The following is a 24,773-nucleotide window of genomic DNA, read 5'->3' as shown; positions in this document are numbered from 1 at the left end:
ATAGCAATTCAATTGAGACATTGGGCCTTGGAACCGAAGAAATGAGTCTCGGAGACATTGGTAAGGAGACAATGTTGTAAGACAATACACATTTAGTGAAAATCGATACCAGGGTCCGTGTTTCTTACACTGTGAAGACAAACTTCTGAAATTCACATCCAATAGACAAGATTTCAATGGCTTTTTCATTGTAAATGTATGTCTTACAGTCTTAGACCTACTAATAAAGATGTTGAGGTGGACCAGACACAAGTCGGGAGCTACATACGGGTTATAACAATACGGGGGATACCTAGCGCCACCAGAATTACTAACATAAGATTTCATAAGGGCGTTAAGCCCCTTAGCTACGAATGGGGCGACACATTCTGTAGGAATACTACCTCTCCAGACACATGTTTAGAAGCTTATCAAATTCTCGTATAATTTATTATACCTGTTGAATTAAAAATGTGATATTTTGATACAAATATTGATTATAAATGTTCTCTCATCTACCTATAGACCTAACAAAACTAATGCTTAATGTGCATGCTTGTTTGATGAACACTTTAAACAACAGCTTGCGGTAGAGCTGTCTGCTGACGGTAAGCATATTGTCTTGTCACATCTATTAACCCACTCATATTAAAAAGAACATGCAATGCTCAAACACAATTGTTTCAGACATGTATTTTATGAGTCAAATTTCCATTTACAAAGTGAAATATTGCGTATATTTGTCACATCGACAATCCGACTCCAACAGCGAGCCACATGCAACGTCAAAATGCAATTATTTTGGACAACTAGCTTTCAGTCAGTCTTCCATAGCGACGTTTTGTGTACATATTTTCAGCTCGTAAACACACAGAGTAATGATTTTATCATTGCAGAAACGATCAGAATTCCGTTCCTCTAGCGTGATAGCGCACTTTAAATGTGGAGAAGTGTTGCTATTTTAATCCCTTTACTAAGCACGCGACCTCTAATTTTAATTATGTAATATCTTGTAATTGTTCATGACATTAGAATCCATTTGTCACTAGAAGCGCCCATACGACCATGATTACGATAATTAATTCCAGTCCGTGTGGTCCCACAGTTGAATTTGCGTTACTGCGGAGCTATTCCGTGGATTGCGTGACTGCTTCTCACAGATAAAGCATTCTTTACATATCTATTGATTATCTGTATGAGAATGCCCGGTAGCTTGATGCAGGTATTGCATTTTATCACATATTTCAAGCTGAAATTAAACAGATAACTCTACCCTACCATTCGAGTGATAACAGGTTTTAGTGTAGAAATATGGAGAGTACTGGATAAGAAGACGTATACATTTATCATTGCGGCTGCTCGACCATCGCTACCGTTTTTTGTAGCCCTAGTCTGTGGTTAAAAGTCCATCAGAAATCGAACTTGGCAGCTTTCAAGGTTAATGATACTTTCATTGTAAATTTCTACATAAATATCACAATTTATCACACAAAGTCACAATTTAAATTTGCTAAAATCGAACGTTGTGTCTTTAATCGTAACCGATAGATCCCGCTAGTCCATTACACGTCTTTTTCATTACCAAAGCGACTCGCAGTTGATTCGATCTGAACACAATTCAGAGGCTGAAGGCACCTTCACCAATTAACAATACCCCTAATCGACAATTTACTAACACGTCTATAGCATTCTTGCACTTTTTTGTAATATTGTCCAATAACAGTCACTGTACCACAAGATATTAGGGAACCCTGTAAACCTTATATTTTATACAACACTAATATCACGTGACAATTTCAACAAGCAACATTTATGATCATACACGAAACATTTGTGACAAGTACAGGTAGACAGGTGGTATATCCAGCCTGTCTATGCCTTCTCCGCTGTACCTGGCTAGGCTTATTTCATCTAGAACGCGCTAGTAGTATGTACCTAATCTAGCGGTACAATGTAATACTAGTTATCCTAGCAATATATTGAGATAAATTGATAATAATAGCAGCTAAAACAAGGGTAAAATTACAGGAATAGTGGTATAAACTCCAAGGCGTCTTTTAAAAGTAGAAAACGGTGTAAATAATACTGGAACACCGAGTAAGCTAACAATGTTCTGTCAATGTTGCCTGCCTGCCGCATAAACAAAGGCCAGGAATATCTGATGATGCAGCAGGTTGCCGTGACGATATTCTTTGTATACTTGCCAACTCGAAAATTCAAAAGCCCTGCCGACTACTGAGTGGCACGGACACCTTTATTTCCTCCGACTGTAGAGAGACAGTATACCTTTCCCACCTCCGAGCCTAGAGAGTTACTATATTATTCATTTGAATCGCTGAAAATCTAACATTAGCTGTCACACTAATGCCATTTTAAAGTACGGAATTTGGTACATGAATGTACGAAGTGGAAATACGTTAGCAGTACATTTAAATGACAGCAAAGTACAGATGGTTCTAATTCAGGCAGCGACCGCCAGGCAGCGATCTCTGGCGAAATCACATTAGCCGTTCACATAATAACATCAACGTTTTAAACTTCCTATCACTAAAATTGTGTGCAGTGGATGGATGTAAAGGTCGGTAACGTTTACCTCGAACTCACGTTTCTCTAGGAGAATCAGATCAGCCTTTAGTAAGAAAGCATGCGGAGCTCTATTCTGAGATCCACAATAAGTCATAATGCAGAATTGCCAAGTCATGCCGTGCCTCATCTGCACACTGCATCAATACAATTGCTATGGAGATTGGAAATTCTGAAGCAGATGGACATGTATTATTTTGTCTTCAATTAGGCATTCTGTCTGTTACGACTGTCGTGGTTTGAATAATAGCATTTGTAGATCTGGAGACACGCTGGCTAACTTTGTATTGGTCGGGCCTGTTGACAGTCTGTGGGGAAGTTGTTGGAAATATTGTCTAGGATATCAACCACTGGGTTGATGCATTGCAATACATGTTTCCGGAAAAGATCATGTACATCCTATATATTATTATAATCATACATCTCATCGCATTCACTCGTCAGCAAGCCCTAAGTACTGCCTGGTGACGTTGTAGCCAGGGGATGTGTCACAGATCTAGGACGTCTGAGGTGATATTGTATCTAGGGAAGGGAATGTCACAGATCTATGATGTCTGAGGTGATATTGTATCTAGGGAAGGGATGTGTCACAGATCTATGATGTCTGAGGTGATATTGTATCTAGGGGAGGGAATATCACATCGCATGTTTTCTGAGGTGATATTGTATCTAGGGGAGGGATTTACACAGATCTATGATGTCTGAGGTGATATTGTATCTAGCTAGGGGAATGTCACAGATCTATGATGTCTGAGGTGATGTTGTATCTAGGGGATGTGTCACAGATCTATGATGTCTTAGGTGATATTGTATCTAGGGAAGGGAATGTCACAGATCTATGATGTCTGAGGTGATATTGTATCTAGGGGACGGCATGTCACATCGCATGATGTCTGAGGTGATAATGTATCTAGAGGAGGGATTGTCACAGATCTTTGATGTCTGAGGTGATATTGTATCTAGGGAAGGGAATGTCACAGATCTATGATGTCTGAGGTGATATTGAATCTAGGGAAGGGAATGTCACAGATCTATGATGTCTGAGGTGATATTGTATCTAGGGGAGGGAATATCACATCGCATGTTGTCTGAGGTGATATTGTATCTAGGGGAGGGAATATCACATCGCATGATGTCTGAGGTGATATTGTATCTAGGGAAGGGAATGTCGCAGATCTATGATGTATGAGGTGATATTGTATCTAGGGAAGGGAATGTCACATCGCATGATGTCTGAGGTGATATTGTATCTAGAGAAGAAAATGTCACAGATCTATGATGTCTGAGGTGATATTGTATCTAGGGAGGGGAATGTCACAGATCTATGATGTCTGAGGTGATATTGTATCTAGCTAGGGGAATGTCACAGATCTATGATGTCTGAGGTGATGTTGTATCTAGGGGATGTGTCACAGATCTATGATGTCTGAGGTGATATTGTATCTAGGGAAGGGAATGTCACAGATCTATGATGCCTGAGGTGACATTGTATCTAGGGAAGGGAATGTCACAGATCTATGATGTCTGAGGTGATATTGTATCTAGGGAAGGGAATGTCACATCGCATGAAGTCTGAGGTGATATTGTATCTAGGGGAGGGATTGTCACATCGCATGATGTCTGAGGTGATATTGTATCTAGGGGAGGGATTGCCACATCGCATGAAGTCTGAGGTGATATTGTATTTAGGGGAAAGATTGTCACAAACTTATGCTGTCTGAGGTGATATTGTATCCAGGGGAGGGAATATCACAGATCTATGATGTCTGAGGTGATATTGTATCTAGGGAAGGGAATGTCACAAATCTATGATGTCTGGGGTGATATTGTATCCAGGGGAGGGAATATCACAGATCTATGATGTCTGAGGTGATATTGTATCTAGGGAAGGGATTGTCACATCGCATGATGTCTGAGGTGATATTGTATCTAGGGAAGGGAATGTCACAAATCTATGATGTCTGGGGTGATATTGTATCCAGGGGAGGGAATATCACAGATCTATGATGTCTGAGGTGATATTGTATCTAGGGAAGGGATTGTCACATCGCATGATGGGTGTTTAAATCGTTTTTCGTCCACGGTCCATGATCAGTGGTTCGTCTGTCATTAAAGAAATGTTGTTATTGGTAATATCTTGAGAAGTAAGGGGTTGATTATTTTCAAATTCCATATAAAGTTTCCATTGGTCATTAGTTGTGCATTGTCCCGTTTTGTGACTGATCTACCCATAAACCGTCAACTTGGTGTTGGATAGTCATAACTTGTTATCCTTGTTTCTTTTCGGAATGTTTTCTCCTTAATGTCTAATGTGGCTTTCCTTGGTCACCTGATGTGATTTGATCGGACAAATAGGATCTTTGAAAGGCATCCATCTTGGATTAGGACTATGAACATTTGTTAATTTGGAGAGGAAGAAGGGACACAAATCAGGATCCTTCTGGAGTCTCTTGTTTGTTTTACACAAGAACTGAGGATGTCCTTTACTCTACTGTACAATATAAATGGTTTATTATTGCCCGCTTGTATTCACTCAAAAATTAGTGATATAAAATATATATAAATCTCAAACATTAATATCAACAAAATCTGCAATGAATAAATAAGAAATCGATAAATGAATAAATAAAATGCTTTGAATCATTCTTTACATCGATAAAGTGATATCGGCAATTACTACGGGAATGCTTATCAAAATCTTTCCAAATAACCTTTGTTTTATTGTGATGATGTCGTAAAAACGAAATGGGGCGTCACTGAACGAAGCTTTTAAACCACCAAAGTGTGAATGCTGACTAGAATATTTATTCGGAAGATGTCGGACCTCAGTCTGTTCTGTGTTGAAGTGGATTCTTCGGTTAGCACAATAACTTACTTTTAAGAATTTATTATGAGGTGTTGCCGTCAAGTTGTACTTTATCGATAACAGACACTTTTTTACCAGTAGTAATACACCCCGTGTCTGGGTGAGTATGTTTGCTTAACACCTATTCGACACAGAGTCGGTCCCCTTTCCTAGTTCCCGGTCCTGTCCTCGGTTTTACGATTGGTCACGTTTTAGGCCGAATGAAGAAAATGGATGTGATCTTTCGTTTTCCAATAGGCGGTCTTTAGAGAGAGAGACGCACACACACACACACACATTCACCATATATGTGTGTATATAAATAAACCTTGTGTAGTCTAACTTCAGAATTACCTACTCTTATGACGCAACATGAGATCGGTGTGTAGATCAAACACGGAATGTCGGATCAATAATTTCTTCAGAACAGCGGAAACAAGGGAGGTAACTCCTGTTTTTTTTTTTTTTTTTATTATTATCATTATTATTTCTTTTTATGTGTCAAGTTACAGGTATGAAAACGATTGGCAGCGTACACATCACTGTACACTGTATCATCCTTCTCTTCGCGCAGGTGCTAATTTCGTTCTTGTGTGTAAAGTTTGTAATTTGTAGTCCCGTACCGGAGATGACTCTCATTACATGTGGGCTACTTGTAATAGTATTTGTCATGAAACGGATATCAATTATCTAACTTTTGTTATTTCCCTAATTGAACCACAGCATCAGATGTATCCTACATGTATAAACAAACAGCATCGCCGGGCTAAGCTGCTTTTACAAATGTTTCCGATTGGGAAGTGGACCGAAAGTGTGCGGACGGATGATTAACACCAGAGGAAACCCGAGTAAATCAGCATTGTAGTAGGCCAGGCATAAGATCCTAGCTTTGTTGTTGTCGACAGTCATGTACTAATCACCGTTATTTGTCTGGCATAAACACTGTCTGGTCGGTCCGGATCAGGGTGAGAACTCCGGGTCTTCTACTATAAATACCCCGGAAGGGAAGCGGACGTGTGAAGAGAGCCATTTGAGCTGTATGAATGGGCAGACATTTGATTAATTATGCCTGTGAAGAAGCCGTTATTGTGGAAATGTATGTGTACATGTCTAGATTGTTGAAAGGGAATAAATCTATGATTTATTTAATTGACGTGTACTGTTATGATGACCATCCGTCTGGACATAATTGGTTTTTGATACATGTTACGTAACGTACCTCATTCTCGAACAGTATATGTTCTCATCAGATATATTTTGTTATATAAGCAAACCATGTTAAAACATCATATGTAAGGAATTCTTGTTTAGAGAAATAATTTAAAAGATCCAGAGATGATTGTAAATTTGGTCAAGGTGAATGTCCACTAGTGTTCGTCTCCTGTTGAATTACCTTGTTATCGTTTGAAGGAATGACTTCACGTTAAGAGCGTTAAGAGCACAGGAAATAGTTCTACGATCGAATGTTTTAGATGTTCATATCCGGTTTTTAGCAGACCTGTCTGACGACGGTCTTCATGTGTTTATCTCGGTGTACTCCAACTTACAACGAGATAGAGACTATATAAAGCACAGAGAGATCACGACGAACTTCCGGTGACTTCTAAGCATATACCGGAAATTACATTAGAACCTATTCATTTCCACACTCCTTACTTAGGCTGTTGATTACAGACAGTTAAGGACCGACGGCGCAGCTGAAATTAAAATAATGGACTTGGTAATAATCTACATTTGTTTGTTTAGTTAGCAATATACAAATGTATTACAAATATTGTACAGAATTGGTTGGTTAGTTGGTTGACAGGCTTTCCGTCTCCATGACTACTCCCGTGTCCGGATATCGTCTCACTAACGAACGTCTCAATGACTCCTCCCGTGTCCGGGTATCGTCTCACTGACGAACGTCTCAATGACTACTCCCGTGTCCGGGTATCGTCTCACTGACGAACGTCATTTTTCTGGCGACGTTTTGTACAAGGAAGACTCGCAAACAACTTTTTATACAAATTTAGAATTAAATACAGTGGAACCAAACAATGAAACAAACTACATCATACAGCTATTTTATCCTGCTAGGACCCGCCAATGATGCTATATCATACAGCTGTTTCATCCTGCTAGGACCCGTCAGTGATGCTATATCATACAGCTGTTTCATCCTGCTAGGACTCGTCAATGATGCTATATCATACAGCTGTTTCATCCTGCTAAGACCCGTCATTGATGCTACATCATACAGCTGTTTCATCCTGCTAGGACCCGTCAATGATGCTACATCATACAGCTGTTTCATCCTGCTAGGACCCGCCAATGATGCTATATCATACAGCTGTTTCATCCTGCTAGGACCCGTCAGTGATGCTATATCATACAGCTGTTTCATCCTGCTAGGACTCGTCAATGATGCTATATCATACAGCTGTTTCATCCTGCTAGGACCCGTCAATGATGCTACATCATACAGCTGTTTCATCCTGCTAGGACCCGTCAATGATGCTACATCATACAGCTGTTTCGTCCTGCGAGGACCCGTCATGATGCTAAGGGTCTACATTTTGAAGTCTAGGAGGCAACTGAGCAAAATCCAAAGCGATTGAAAGAAAATTTAGCTGGAGTCAATTGTGGTTACGAATTAAATGTGGTCCATTTACGGTTGACCGATTGCCACTACAGCGCGGTGTGTTAGGTACATACAAATTGAAAGTCAGTTTAGTTTTTTGCAGGGTTTATGTAACGATCCAGCTTTAGATGTTATTCGCCAAGTGTAATCAATGTTACAATGGGACGTTACATGTATCATCATGGAGTTTGGATGGCTTGACATAAAAACTCCATATACTTCTCCGTCAAAGAAGCGTTTTGGTTTTTTCATCTTGTCCCGGGTTAGCAATATGTCGCTGACGTTATAATTTAATTAAGCTGAAACTCCGTCCATAAGGAAATTGGTTTTAAAATCTTTACACCAATCATAGGTGAGAGGTGTCCAAAATATAAAAGTGACCAGCCGATGGATCCAGCACCACCGCCGTGTTATATCATAGAAAAGCCGAACTCGTATACAGCGAGATTCGAAATTTAGAATGATTAAAGTGCTGTTTGGATGAATCAACTCCACTTGGTCGATATTTACATGAAAAGCGTTGATTATATCGATGCATTTATGACATAATCAAGTTTGGTCTCTATATACATAATGCACAAGTAATCAGTTCTGTATGTTATTTTGACGCTCGTTCACGATGGGCCATGTCACATGGAATAAATTAAATGAGTTCAGTAATTTGATAAGATAGGAGTATTAATAAAAGTGTCCGACCAAATCATTGGGCGGCTTAATCTGATATGACATGATCACAAGTGAAGGATTCTGTTTATCACGTCACTCATAGATACATAAAAAGCAACAACAAAGACGATAACGACAAGTCAGTGGAACTTTTATTTAAACTCAAAACCGAAGAAACAAGACCAAAAGATGAATTAAACATTAACACGGAAATTCATGCAAAAGTCCAAGGGGAAAAGACCAGCGCCCGTATTCATGAAACCGTTCTCATGCTCAAGCGTGAATTTTGTGCTTAAGCCTTTTGTCTGTTTAAGTTAAAAAATAATGAATAAGGCTGATTTTGCCAAAGATCTTAACATTTGTTTGAAAGGGCTTCAAGTCTAAGTTATATTCAATGTTTATATATGACATTTGCATTATTTTATATGATTTAGGCGAATTATATAAAAAAAAGTTTCCTTGAGCACAAAATCTATTCTTGAGCATGAGAATGGTTTCATGAATACGGACCCAGGAGTTCAAGTCGGCGGAACGAGCGTCTTCAGGTTCTTGAAGACACATGTCCTGTAAACATTGGCCAATCCCAGGAAGTAACGTAACTTTGCAAATGATCGCCAGTCATACCACCGATAATCAAACAGTCCGAGTTCATTTCATACAAGGAAGTAGAATATTTTTCATTGGGATTATTACAAAGTAACCCTTCCCTATGACCCTAATCAACCTGCAGTTATCAACCCTGTGTTGAAAACTTGTCTGTCTCTCAAACTTTGAAAATCGGGATATTGTAGAAAAACATTGAATATCGAATTAACTGCGATAAAGACATATCATAGGTTCAGGATGTAGGTGTAGATTTCCAGAGATCACGTTTATTGTACAGCTTGTTGGGAAGCTGTCTGTTGGTTTCGTCGAATGAAAAAGATCGAGGAAAGCTGCTGATGCAGAAGAGCGTTTCGTGACTTCATCAAATGTATATTTTGTCGATCAAGATATTTTGATAATCAGTAACTTAGTCACAAGTTCCAGCTACCTAAGGTATCCGAGACCAATTATATATATTTGTTGATTTGTTTGCTTGGATCTGTTATCTACGACGAATTTACAAACACCATGTCACCGGTATTATGAGTGTATGTCCACAGGCATCTTTACAGATGCTCGGATACGCCCTGGCTTTGCATTGCGTTGTGTTTGGTGTTGCTTTCTGCCTCTGTTTGACAGATAAAGCACTACAGCTTTGCGGCGTACCTCCCTTCTTGTCCTACTTTCTCTCTCATGGTTTCAATATAATTCCATGAATGTATGTTTAGTGGTATACAAGTATAATCCATGTTATAGATACGCTGTCTATAATGAAACCATTTACAAATACCAGCTTGCTTCATCACTTGTTGGACAAATAATTCTCACTTACAAAAGAAATAATTTCAAGAATTTGCAATATTCTCACTGTTCTCATGAGATTATAATGTACAAAGTCAAAACAATATGTATGAATTTTTTAAGGCAGTACATACATTTGGTATGTCAATATGTCCTCTTTGTTACTGGCGCTGAAAGTGCCTATTGTTGCTAAATTGAACATGCACTATTACATCTATCCTCGGTAGGCTGTCATACCACTTCTTCAGTGTAAAGAGATCGTCGGAAAGTGCCATTTTGAGTAGCGATAAATTATGGAGAATACAATTTGGAATCCATTGCCAATCCAATGTGAAAACATGCACCACAACATTCATGCGTTTTGTCGATAAATCTTCGGAAATATTGATTGCTCCGAAACAAAATGTTAAATGCCTCCGTGTCTCGGGATATACCCGCGTCTTGTAGCAGTGTCGCTGCTCCGACGGGACTCTCTTCACTTGTTACAGGAATATAGACGGCGCGTACTTGCGTGACGGACGGCATGGTCTGTTGAACAGATGTACCCTCCCGAATCAGTGCGTGCTATCTCTAAACTGACGTCAAACTAGCGGCCCCTGGTGGTGTAAGACAAAAGATAAGTTATCACGAAGGACGAGTCGTAAATGAAGCAGACCTTTTCGGCGGCTACATGTTTACACTGCTAAGCTACCTATACCAAGAGACATGTTCGTCATATCAAATGTAATGCTATCATGCTATTTGATTATTAAGTTGTTTAGAAATCCATTCACTTGTTCTGGTGGATTACTGCAGCGAAATATCAATTGCGTAATTTGTCACTGATTCAATAAGTTTATCATTGTTGTCACAGGGTCACGCAGCCAGTAGAACGGTCTATAGCTGTATATGTTTTCACCATCAATATATCATATGTCGCATCGGACATTTATTAAATACATATCATGCATAATTAATACGATATCAGTTCGAAACGAGGTCAATTGATGTTTATATAGAGAGTATACGCTGAAGTACAATCGTTACAACACAGCGCTTTGTAGCAAATTAACTTCCTTAGAATCGAGACGAGATGTCAGTGCAGAGACAATTGTCTTCAGAACGAGGTCCGTTACTTAGTAACGACTCATTGCCTCTAGTTATATTGCACAAATACCCTTGTAATAGTAGACTTTAGCGTTGATTTACAAGTCGTTGTGGTGTTGTTGATATCGAAATAAGGATGCACGGGTTTACTTCGTTTTCATGTTTAAGTATAAACTGTATGTACAACAATAAGATATCGTCTGTTTTCATTAGACTGTTGGATGAGATTTTATTTTTAGTAATCATTGGAGCGCAAAAATTAAAACTTCGAAACGAGTCTGGTATAATCTTATATACAATGAAAACACATGTAAAACACTTTTTTTTACATAAAAAACTTTTTGATAGATTACTAAATATAATGTGGGAGACAAAACCAAAGTCATTTTGATGAATATATTTTAAAAACACCGCATGGTGTGTAACACTAGCGACACATACGCAAAAATGAAATGGGAAAACGCGGACTCAATGTGTATATCTGTTGATGTAGAATGATATTGGAGAACGCGGACTCAATGTGTATATCTGTTGATGTAGAATGATTTTGGAGAACGCGGACTGTTGATGTAGAATGATATTGGAGAACGCAGTGTTGATGTAGAATGATATTGGAGAACGCGGACTCAATGTGTATATCTGTTGATGTAGAATGATATTGGAGAACGCGGACTCGGTGTTTATCTCTGTTGATGTAGAATGATATTGGAGAACGCGGACTCAGTGTTTATATCTGTTGATGTAGAATGATATTGGAGAACGCGGACTCAGTGTTTATATCTGTTGATGTAGAATGATATTGGAGAACGCGGACTCAGTGTTTATATCTGTTGATGTAGAATGATATTGGAGAACGCGGACTCAGTGTTTATCTCTGTTGATGTAGAATGATATTGGAGAACGCGGACTCAGTGTTTATCTCTGTTGATGTAGAATGATATTGGAGAACGCGGACTCGGTGTTTATCTCTGTTGATGTAGAATGATATTGGAGAACGCGGACTCAGTGTTTATATCTGTTGATGTAGAATGATATTGGAGAACGCGGACTCAGTGTTTATCTCTGTTGATGTAGAATGATATTGGAGAACGCGGACTCAATGTTCATCTCTGCTGACGTAGACAATTTTGTGTGTAAATCACTATGAAGAGTCAAATACAAATGAGCAAGCATTCTAGATCGATACTAATTACGAATTTTCGGTTTCCGATTAAAGGTCATAACCTTAGGCGAAGACATAAGCTATCACATGTCGTTTTTATTACGATGATTGACATGCCAAGCTGCTACAATCTTCCACCATGTACATCAACATTACATTTCTGTCTTGTCATCTTCGGACGGTCCTGTAAACAGTAAACCGCCTTTGATACTGTTTATCTGACCAGTTAATGCTCATTGACTAATTACGAATAGCGTTATCTCTAGCATTCCCCCCATTTTTCTCTATACACATCCCTCAACCAATGAATATTTGATAAATGTTTCTTGTGTTCTCCTGAGTGATCAATCATACATAACACTCTATCCCTAGGACGGAAAAACTATATCCGGATTCTTGAGAAAATGTCAGAAATTAAAAAGAATCGTAATATTTTAGTATAGAGATTTACGAGGAAATTTCATCTTTATCCCCGTTATTATACACGGAAGTATAACTGTTGGTCCTGATTATTGATTAACGCACCGACTGTCCGCTTGGTGGCGCTCAGACGTAACAATGGCCGTGATCATCACACGGGCCAGGATCTCATCGTCCCCAAGGGTGCACCACCGATTCATAATTCATATCCTCCTGTCATCCGTCATCATTCTGAACGTCAGACTTACTATTGTTCAAAAGTAGCCCATGTGGATCCCTGTCGGTGCCGAAGTAATAGTGCTGGGAAGCTTAAGAGAGCGCATTCCGACCTTTTCATAAAACATCAAAATGACGTAGCCATTCATTGTGGCTGTATGACGTTCCTTTGGCATTAGTTCAATAAAATTGGCAGCATTGGTCTCTCGGGAGTTGTTAATCGAAGACTGGGATAAATGTCAGAGGGTATGCAGCTCTCCGACAAACTTATCACTTGTTGTAAGGACATCTGTCAGAGTGCAGCAAATAAAGTCAAATACAGGCCTTTGTAGAATATCCGACTCCGGGTTCTAGTAGAAGTCGAATCTTTTTCCCGCAATAGGTTCATTTCTGTCAAACCAGAACACCGATGTGAAATAGAACCGGAAATAAAGTTCATCCGAAATGAAGATTTCCCCAGGGTTTACCAAGTCAGAAATTAAAGCAAGTTAAATTTGTAAACACGCCGTTTTGTTAAACCTTAATGCCGTGGCGCCGAAATTTGTAGACAAATCTAGACGTGATATCACAAAATAAATAAAACACATTTTTCTTAAAGTTCACGCTTCCAAATACACAGGAAAATAGACAGCAGTTAAGTATGTGGATATGTTGGGTGTGAACTTGTATGTTTTGTTATGATGATAATGATGGTATTGATTTCCATTCTTAATATTGCCTCGATACCCGTCAGTGGTCACTAACACAGGCTGATCTGGATGTAGCGAGTCGTCACTGACTAACGATACAGTTGGGGCGAGTCGTCACTGACTAACGATACGGTTGGGGCGAGTCGTCACTGAATAACGATACAGTGATAACGAGTCGTCACTAACTAACGATGCAGTCGGGACGAGTCGTCACTGACTAACGATACAGTCGGGGCGAGTCGTCACTGACTAACGATACAGTTGGGGCGAGTCGTCACTGACTAACGATACAGTTGGGGCGAGTCGTCACTGACTAACGATACAGTTGGGGCGAGTCGTCACTAACTAACGATGCAGTCGGGACGAGTCGTCACTGACTAACGATACAGTCGGGACGAGTCGTCACTGACTAACGATACAGTTGGGGCGAGTCGTCACTAACTAACGATGCAGTGATAACGAGTCGTCACTAACTAACGATGCAGTCGGGACGAGTCGTCACTAACTAACGATACGGTTGGGGCGAGTCGTCACTGAATAACGATACAGGGATAACGAGTAGTCACTAACTAACGATGCAGTCGGGACGAGTCGTCACTAACTAACGATACAGTTGGGGCGAGTCGTCACTGACTAACGATACAGTCGGGACGAGTCGTCACTGAATAACGATACAGTGATAACGAGTAGTCACTAACTAACGATGCAGTCGGGACGAGTCGTCACTGACTAACGATACAGTGATAACGAGTAATCACTAACTAACGATGCAGTCGGGACGAGTCGTCACTGAATAACGATACAGTTATAACGAGTAGTCACTAACTAACGATGCAGTCGGGACGAGTCGTCACTAACTAACGATGCAGTCGGGACGAGTCGTCACTGACTAACGGTACAGTTGTGCGAGTCGTCACTATCTAACGATGCAGTTGGGACGAGTCTTTACACTCAACCTTGACAATTTGGTTGGGGGATGGGGGAAGATGATGTGCAGGATACATATCCCGAGAAAGAAATCTGAATTTCATGAAATTTGCAGTCATTGAAGTCAAGGACCCGCAGTTCTAACATCGTGTGTGAATACATCGTTTACTGGTGATTCCTTATCCAAAACCAAGAACGAAGTGTGGTGTTTCTGTTGCAACCCCGAGAGGTTTGGTATTTGGTAGAGCAATGGCATATATTCATACACTCTATCACGTATGTCTGCACTCGTTCACGAACGATGCACTCTGGTGTACGAAGACTCCGTCTCTAAGTCTCGCGAGGTTTAGTTGGACAATGTAATTGGAATCTGTAATGTTTCAAACTGAGTGCATGGAACCTTGAGTGGCAAATGTCCAGGTTTGTCTACGAATTTGCGAAGGACGATAAGTAACAGGATAGTGTAATTATGGAAGAAGGCATGTCTAATCATTGAAGTTATCGGACTGAACCTGAACTTTAGGGCCCAACATTGTCACAGTAAACCTGTAACACCAATTTAAAAATTTTAATAGTCAACATTTCACTGTCATGATATGTAAACGAAACAAACCAATGTCATTATGAGAAATAAAAATTGTTTACCTTGTAGAGAGGTCACTGTTGCTAGGCAGATAACTTTATACATGGGGCTTTATCTAACGGTTGATTGGAATTAAGGACGTTACAGTTTGAGGAAAGACAGCATACAACAATCAATATTCATGTACCAAACACACCATAAATGGTCCAGCCCAGTGATACACATCAAAATAAATCCTGGTTACATTAAACATATACAAAATGGCTGATAGTCTGGGTATCGCTGACTACATGGACATGACATAAACACAGTATAATAGTCTAGTGTAACTCTCGGTATGACTTTATCTCAATCACGACAGACTCTGAATATTTTCAATAGATGTTGAATATGCTGTGAAAGACACGGTCATGTCGTCACCTTAATGACAGGACAACCGTTTTAATAGTTACACGATACAATCAAGCAAGAAAAAATACTGACAGATGACATATCTGTAAGGAAGACAGACATCAATAGAAACAGTAGCGCAATAGTGTAAAGAGCGTCTACGTTTCGTTAATAAAAAAAATTAGAGTCGAAAACGTATCACAAGGTGATTGCCGGTCAATCAGCGGGATTCACTTTCCGTCTTCAGTGTGTCAATCAATGACACATTGAACATCTGCATTCTTCACAAATGCTCTGTGCGATCGAAGAGATAAATATCAACACGTTAAAAGGTAGCATTTGTACGCTTGCCTTGTCACTGAAGCGAAACCAAGCAGGCTATACTTGTCCGATATATTGATAAATATTTCTGTACAAAAAGAATCTAAAAATAGAAGATTTTAAACTGTTTTTGTTATTATTTTAAAAAAACACTCAAGAACATAAGTAATTTATTGTTAGATCGAGGTTTTCATTGTAAGTTATTTTCCTGAATGGGTGTGCATCAGTTCATTTATTTGGTTTCATTGTACCTAGAAATGCGTTGATTGAACAGGTCATAGCGACGGGAATACCTTGCGTGCCTACGTACCATACAAGCAGACACTAGTTAGTCTGCAGCAGTGTTTATGCTGTTGTGTGATGCTCACCAGCTACATCCATTTGGTAGGTATAAACTCGAGATTCCTGTAATCAATACAACCTGCTTCATGTTTTATCATCAAAAACCATCAGGCGAACTGTGGCAAACCATTCCCTCAATATACGTAATGCTTTCATCTTATCAAGGATTTCAGTTTCAGAAGGATCGGGTAGGATGGGAAAGAAATCAAATTGTATGAACAACAAAAATGTATGGTATCAATTGAAAACCATGCCTTTCTGAGCCTACTTGTTATTGAAGGCTCTGTTGTAAAGACAGGAAAAAAACAATCAAATTTGTGATGGCTTAAAAACTGAAAACAAACTAGGTTGTCGGATGTGTACCCCATGTGTGTTGTGACTTGTCAGATGATTGAAATACTATGCGTATCAGTTATTACAACATATATACAAATAATGCTAAGTCGGTACACATGTACTGAGTGCAAACTCCGTTTTAGCCATCGCAATAGAATGCCGATAGACCATAGCAGTGATATATGGTGCGATCGATGGTGTCCGGTTTTCCCTGACGGATGGTCAGGTTGTTGCTCAATCAGGAATAATTTCGCAAAATATAAAGAAAATCACTAGACATCGACGTGATTGCTCACAAACAAACAAGTTTACATTGTCTCGGGGGAAATAAGAACAGATTACTGTCACTGATGACGTGTGGAAAGAGGTGGAAGGAACCAGTGTTGTCACCACCGAAGCGAGTCTAAAAGGACATAATGCTACGTGAAAAAACCAATGATTAATTATTCATAGGAGACATATATTAGAAGTGTCAGCATTTGAAATAATTCTATAATGCTTTATAACTACTTAAAACATCATAATATGCCAACTCGTCATTGCGAACATTTGACGAGTAGGTACAGTAGAGGCAGAGTCCATGCTGTTGAGAAACTGCAGTACCACGACTGCAATAGACTATGTATTACTCTCTTACCTCGAGCCTAACTTTCAACGCCACCAACAGTGACTGCTTTCGACAGAGATGTATGAAAATCACGACGATTTCAACTGCTCTGTAGTGATTTTTCCGTTTCTAGATAGTAACATAGCTTCTTTCCTAACTTATGGCATTTAAGTATTGAAGTTGTCTCAGTATACAAAGACATGTTCCCCATATCACGATTACCTTGCCAATAGCTGACGGATAATTATTGTTTGGAGAGATGAAGGTAGACGAGTGCTTTCGGGGAAATTTGAAGTCAAAATTACTATTGCATTAGGGAATATTTAGAACATCGAAGACAACATAACATAGCACAAGGATATAGAATCTTTCGTTACGAAATCTTGACAACCATTATACAACTTTTCCTTTTATCTAGTGCCATCCTAAGCTACATGTGTATTTCTATCAGATGTCAGCATCTATCATGAATATTACCATTGATTTAAGGATATCCTCGATACTGCAGGGGTTATGATCTCTTTCGCTCTCGGCACCCCTAGGACATGTCTTGGCAAAATTAAAGCCACAAGCGATGTAACATGATTGGTTCCTGGAGAAAATAAATGACCAATTGATACGCTTCTCTTGAAGATTACAAACGAGTGACACCCATCTTCAAAGCCATTACAACATACAGTTATATGACCTAGATATTCGATTGACGTTCTTAAAAGGATCAAACTAGTCTTTTGGTCTCGTCCACAATGTGTCACACATTGAACCTTTTCATGGTACAGGGAGTGAAAGTGATCGTAACTCATGGAGTATCGAGGATGGTTTAAGGAAGGAAAGAAGGAAAAATTAAAAGAGAGTGTGAAAGCTGTGACCAATCATGTGACTGATCATGTGATGCTTATTGTATATGCTGATATATTCTGTTCACTCAAACATTTAATAAATTTAGCCCAAGACACTTTCCCGATTTATGTACTTTTTGAAAGTTAACAATTTTTGCTTACACATTTGTGCATCGTATATGTGTGATGTGTACACACTGGGATATGTACCAGTTCTGTGCTAAATATTGTTATAGATGTATATTTTACATAACTATCAACAGCAAATGTATACAATGTAAGCTGGGTGTAATGTTTGCCTATTTTGCCATAGATCTTTGTAAAACTTTGTTACAATGTATTGTATGTAACGTATTACTCTGATGTATGTGTATACACTGTGTAAAAATCGGTTAAATAACTGGTCTGTTGTTTACATATTATGTATCTTTAGATTAATTATGAAAATTATTATTGTTCATGTAATGTTTTGTTCTATACGTCCTTTCGAAATGCGAAGACGCTGACCTCAGTTCCACATCTTTACCAAGCTCTCTTCCTGTGAAAAATAGTGATACACAACCTGAAGTTATCGATCAGTATTTTTCCGCGTTTGTTTCGACCTCATTGTCATCGTTGTACCGTAACTCTGTGACGGTTTCAGGTGTACACTTGAGGCGAATTCAATGTTACACCCAGAGCAATGCAGTTACGCTTGAGCAGACAATTGTTGAATGTCGTCGTGGTCCGAGTGACTACTACTGTGTTTCGTATTGATTCATCGACAGCATAAAGAAACAAATGAATAATGATTTGCTTGACGATGCAGTGGTATGTCTATCGCTTCCTAGTAAGGTTTTCTGTCGGAGGAACGCAAAATTTCCCGCCATTTACCCAGAAACAAGCGATTGATATAACAATACTTTCATTACTAAAGAGCACATTTAAATATGTGCAAATAAAAGATTCCAGATGAGATTCTATACGTCTTCTATATTGATTTCATCATCATCATCCCGTTGCCTGATCCTCAAGTTATTCTGACAGAATGCAACTTTCATAAGTATGTTTTTTCCTGACGTCAGAACGAACGTTTCGGGCCATTTCAGGAAAATGTTAGGTGATCTTTGGCTAGCAGACCGGCAGATTAACTGGGAAGTAACCTACTTACTCTACTTTTCTTAAAAAGCTTGCACATTATGTTGAAATTATTTTAAGTTTTTTTTAACTTTGATTTGAGCAACATATAAAATCAAGTATTTGACCTTTCCTATATATTTTGATACGTTTAAACGCACGACAAAATACAAAATGTCACAAACGCACAAACGCACGCCTTCATTTCTCAACACATGTCCGTAATGACATGGCGTGTTTTCGTGCCATTCACGAATAATTCATGTGATTTTAAATAAGATAAAATAAATGCATCGTGCAAAAATCGGAATAATATTGATTAAGCTTTAATAAAACATTTGAGTGCAAAAGTCATATACTTTAAATGGACCAACAGCAACATGAATATTTATAAAACATGTGAAAGGCAATTGTTTTCAACGCTATTTTTACACTTTATGCAATCTGCACATGTTTTACATTATTTTAACACCATATTTTGGTTGTATTTCCATCTATGTGTCTACGTTTTTAATCTCCAAACCGCATGATATGCTGAATTCTGCTGATTTATAAGCTCCCCATCACTTCATTTAACTTCATACTCGTATACATGCATAGCTTTCGTCCATCCAAACATAGAGAACATGCTGTTATATATAAAGATATTTCATGTGTATTCACCATTTATAGTTTGTCATTAAATCTTAGATTCTGTGGATCATTGATTTTTGTCTATCAAATTATGTTTGAGCAACGAACCTTAACTGTATAACAATATAGAATTTCTCGGCCGTCCAGCAGCTGAAACAGGCGGTGGGATTCGTGGCTGTTGTAGAACTAGTCATGCAACAAGGACCTGTCTGACACCCAGTCGTCATGTCCTTCATAATCATGACCACATTACCAGCATGCCCAGATTTGCTAAGTTTTGCTGAACCTTGGTTAACATTGCTTTTCCAAATTGTGTAGCTTTGAAATAAGTTACTACATATTTCACCCATGTATCCTAGACTATAGAGACCAGAATATATCAGAATTACCTCATTGGTTTCTTAAAATCTTCAGTTTGCATGCATGTGTTATTATCAAATACTATTGATTTTGTATATAAGAACAAGAAATGTGTTACCTTGTAATGATGCCTTTGAAATAATTATTGAAGAATACCTTAACTTCAATCACATCAACACTTTAAATTATCGTTATTGAAATCATGTTGGTCTAATCGAAAAAATCTGCTTCAACAAATTTAATTATCAAGTTATCTAACCATGTCTATGAGACTGACAAGTCGTCTGTATTAATTTTCCCTATTAGTCACAGAGAAACGTAAGACTCAATTATGGAACAATGAGATGTATTCTTCATCGGGCGTCAGTATAATCGAGGCGTCTTAATACTGTACTGTGTTTTTGTTGATATAGGAGAACTTCACGTTCCGTTAGAAGTATGTGGAGCTGTGGTGAAGCGAGAGTTGGACTACTGGCAGGTAAACCAGTACTGCATCAAATCTTGTTGTTGGCGACATTACCGTTCCTACATTGAGAACAAAGCCATACTCGACTCCTTCAACCGTAGTCTCGCGAAGGAGAGAGTATTCGTCAATATAAATGAATATGAAGGATGGAAACGATTTCAGATGAAAATTTGGCTGATTCTAGAACACCCGAGGACATCACGGGTTGCTATGGTAGGTCATAATTGAATATTCAACACGATATTTTTATGTATGGGAAAAAAGTGATGTTACTACTGACGAGGTAAAACAAAGGTATATTTGAATGTTGTTAGATTGTATTCCCGTTTCCTGATGAAAAGCATATTTCACGAGTGAGGAAAAAATTCCAAGACCTTTATTGAAAATTATTTACTATAAAAAACTTGAATTTTACTTCGTTTTGTGTTGCAGATCTATGGTATCATATCCCTACTGTTTGTCATCGTATCAATCCTGGGATTCTGCCTGGAGTCACTGCCCAGTCTCCGACCAATGAGAAATTTCACGCGCATTGATAACACGACCTCCACATGCGACGATGGTTCACAGGGGGTACAGGTCATGGCTCAAAACGAGGGTCTTAACATCCTCGATATCATTTGTACCGCATATTTTACTATAGAATTGGCAGTGAGATTCGTGTTTGCACCAGAAAAAATCAGGTTTGTTCGTTCTATGATGAATATCATAGATTTGTTAGCGTTAGTTCCTCTGTATATGCAGTTAGTGTTCAATACTGATCATTTACAGTTCTGTTATGTAAACGAACGATTGATGATAGAAATCATGTTCGTTTTACGGATCGTTCGAATGTTCAGAATTTTTCATCTCGTGAAACATTATCAAGCGCTGAAGATATTAGTTTATGCCCTCAAGGCCAGTGTACAGGAGCTGCTCATGCTGGCTATCTTTCTCATCATCGGCATGCTTGTATTTGCATCCATGATTTACTATGCAGAACGAAAGGACGCTGTTCAACCAAGCGATAAGTTCAACACAATTCCAATGGGATTTTGGTGGGCGCTTATTACTATGACTACGGTAGGGTACGGTGACATATTTCCTACTAAACCAATCGGATACGTTGTAGGGGCCGCTTGTGCTGTAAGTGGTGTATTAATGATAGCACTTACCATTCCTGTTATATCAAACAACTTCACGCTCTTCTATACGCACGTGCGATCACGTGGAACTAAGGAAGAGGAGCGCGATAAGTACAGAACAAGCCAGAGCACGTGCGTGAATAATCCTTTCCGAGAAAATTCCTTGCTCACGAATTCGGAGGAGGATGGATACGGGACAATTACGCTTGTAGACAACAATAGGATCCCATCCCGCGAATCTTACATAGAGACATACATGAATGGCCATGCTACAATTAAACAATTCTCCGGAGACGAATCGCCAAATTTTAAATATTTCAAAAGTATAAACGAAGCTTCGTCGTTAAAGGATATAGTTATTCGAAACTCTGATTTCGACCTGCATAAATCTAACAAAGCTCGATCTGACGATGGTGTCACCTATTCAGAAGAAACAATTTTATAATACTAATATTTTCAATGAATTTTCGCTCATCACGGAAATCATCATTTCCTCGAAACCATTGCCACTTTTAAACCAGCATACCCAGAAACTTGCACCTATTTTACTTATGTGTTCAACGTTTCGTCACTGCATGATATTAGTAATACTTCCATACAAAGACGTTACTGGAATTAAGGAAACTTTGCTTTTAGAATCAACTTCCGTTAAAGAGTTGAGTAGAGTTTAATCAGAATGTTTCCTCGGTTCCAATAATGGTTTCTTTCGTAATCACTTGAGTGAAAGGTGTTTAAGTATGTGGGACCAAATTCACTAAATCTTGTTGATTCCTGGAATTTCTGTACATAAACTCATTCATGGTTCCCTCTTTTTAGGCCTAATTTGACCCATACACTTATACATTGATGGTTCTTTACTAAGTACATAAACATTTACACATGTATCCTCATCAATTTTATGGTTTTCAGCCATAAAATAATACATTTCATAAATATCCACTTACTATTGGTAGTTCTTATGCCACGCACGTGTACATACGTATTTCATACAGGTATACTCTCCAATTTCACATTTCCAGCCACGAACTTGGAAATTTTATATTTAAAAGAGTAGGGCATTCATAGTTCTTAACCGTGAAGTTACAATTTCACACCGTTAAACTTAACATTCTATACCAGTACAACCAACCATTGAGGACCCTTAAACATATACTTTCCTATTTAATACATTTACACCCAACCATTGATGACTCTTACAAACATATATCTACATATTTCATACATTTACACCCAACCATTGATGACTCTTAACCATATATCTACACATTTCATACATTTACACCCAACCATTGATGACTCTTACAAACATATATCTACATAGTTCATACATTTACACCCAACCATTGATGACTCCTAACCATATATTAACATATTTAATACATTTACACCCAACCATTGATGACTCTTAACCATATATTAACATATTTAATACATTTACACCCAACCATTGATGACTCTTACAAACATATATCTACATAGTTCATACATTTACACCCAACCATTGATGACTCCTAACCATATATTAACATATTTCATACATTTACACCCAACCATTGATGACTCTTAACCATATATTAACATATTTCATACATTTACACCCAACCATTGATGACTCTTACAAACATATATCTACATATTTCATACATTTACACCCAACCATTGATGACTCTTAACCATATATTAACATATTTAATACATTTACACCCAACCATTGATGACTCTTAACCATATATCTACATATTTCATACATTTACACCCAACCATTGATGACTCTTAACCATATATCTACATATTTCATACATTTACACCCAACCATTGATGACTCGTAGCCATATATCTACATATTTCGTACATTTACACCCAACCATTGATGACTCTTAACCTTGAATTTGAAATATATTACTTACACTTAACCACTGATAGGTATTAATTATATAACAATACATTTCGTGATCTTACGTGTAATCCATTGAGATAACACATTCATTTTCCGAATTTTTCATTTTTACATAGCATGACCAACTCTATTTTTGGCATTAAATAACAAATGTTTTAATATTTTCCATGGATTTATAGCACTCATCCGTAAGGTGATTTCAACCATTTATTGATATCACTTCACTGATTTGTGCACTACAAGGTATATTGTACTGACACAGAATAATCCGTTTGTAATTCAATACTAAGGGTGTCTATCTGATGAAGTCTCAGATAGAAATTAACACATGGGTGTGTACATTGTTCCGGAATAGATCATCCTATTTCCGGTGTCGTTTTGCTTAGAACAAGATAACTTTGATGTGTAATCTAAAAATCTGATAAACATTTTGTCTTGGCATCATATACAAAACACAAAGTAATAAATATGTTAAACAAAGTATTAAATAACACAAGTTAATACTTCATAGTGACATCATACAGTCGAATACAAAGTTACAGCTAATGACGTCAAACAATTTATATCTTATACCAGACATTAAATAATACAAGTTACTCTTTCATAGTGACGTCACACAGTCTTATTTAAAGAAACTTCTAATGACATCATACAGATTTACATTTTGTACAATGTTATATAACTCAAGTTTCCATAGCGATAACACATAGTCTAATGCAAAGTTATAGTCAATGACGTCATACAAATTTACATTTTGTACAATGTTATATTACACACAATTCCATTGTGCTGTATATGTTTCCCTTTCATACTTACCATATACATGTACCATCGGTTAGGATTGTGTATCTGTTTATTATAACACAAGATATGTTAGTCTACATCAGATAGAAGGATAAGTTTTTGAATTTTAGCGGGATTGATATATATTTTATAGAGGCACGAGAACCAGACATCAGTAGGGTGGAGAGAAAGAAAATGTTTAAACATTGTGACCTGTGTAAATACTAACACGGTGTGGTTAAACACCTAACCTAAACAGAAAAATCCATAGTATGTTCAAATGTTGACTGGAATTTAACGCAATTAAACCACTAAGTCACTATAACAAACCACACATTGTACAATAATTTTACACCACCATAACATACCACACATTGTACAATAATTTTACACC

At 38.1% G+C, this 24,773-nt stretch overlaps 1 protein-coding gene across 1 annotated transcript in view; it reads left to right on the top strand.

Moving 5' to 3' along the window:
• The window catches only part of LOC132549193 (potassium voltage-gated channel subfamily C member 3-like), a 58,595-nt gene extending 36,451 nt beyond the window's left edge, over positions 1-22,144 (top strand). The window contains exons 2-3 of the mRNA XM_060213109.1: positions 20,523-20,788; positions 21,008-22,144. Coding sequence (XP_060069092.1) covers positions 20,523-20,788; positions 21,008-22,144 — 1,403 coding nt within the window. The remainder of the gene's footprint in view (positions 1-20,522; positions 20,789-21,007) is intronic.
• Positions 22,145-24,773: the final 2,629 nt, after the last annotated feature.

The sequence above is a fragment of the Ylistrum balloti genome, unplaced genomic scaffold (assembly GCF_031769215.1).
Source record: "Ylistrum balloti isolate Yb309-2 unplaced genomic scaffold, AGI_CSIRO_Ybal_v1 Utg370046, whole genome shotgun sequence".
NCBI classification, from domain to species: domain Eukaryota; kingdom Metazoa; phylum Mollusca; class Bivalvia; order Pectinida; family Pectinidae; genus Ylistrum; species Ylistrum balloti.
The sequence above is the reverse complement of the archived record's forward strand: the minus strand, read 5'-3'. Positions and strand labels throughout refer to the sequence as shown.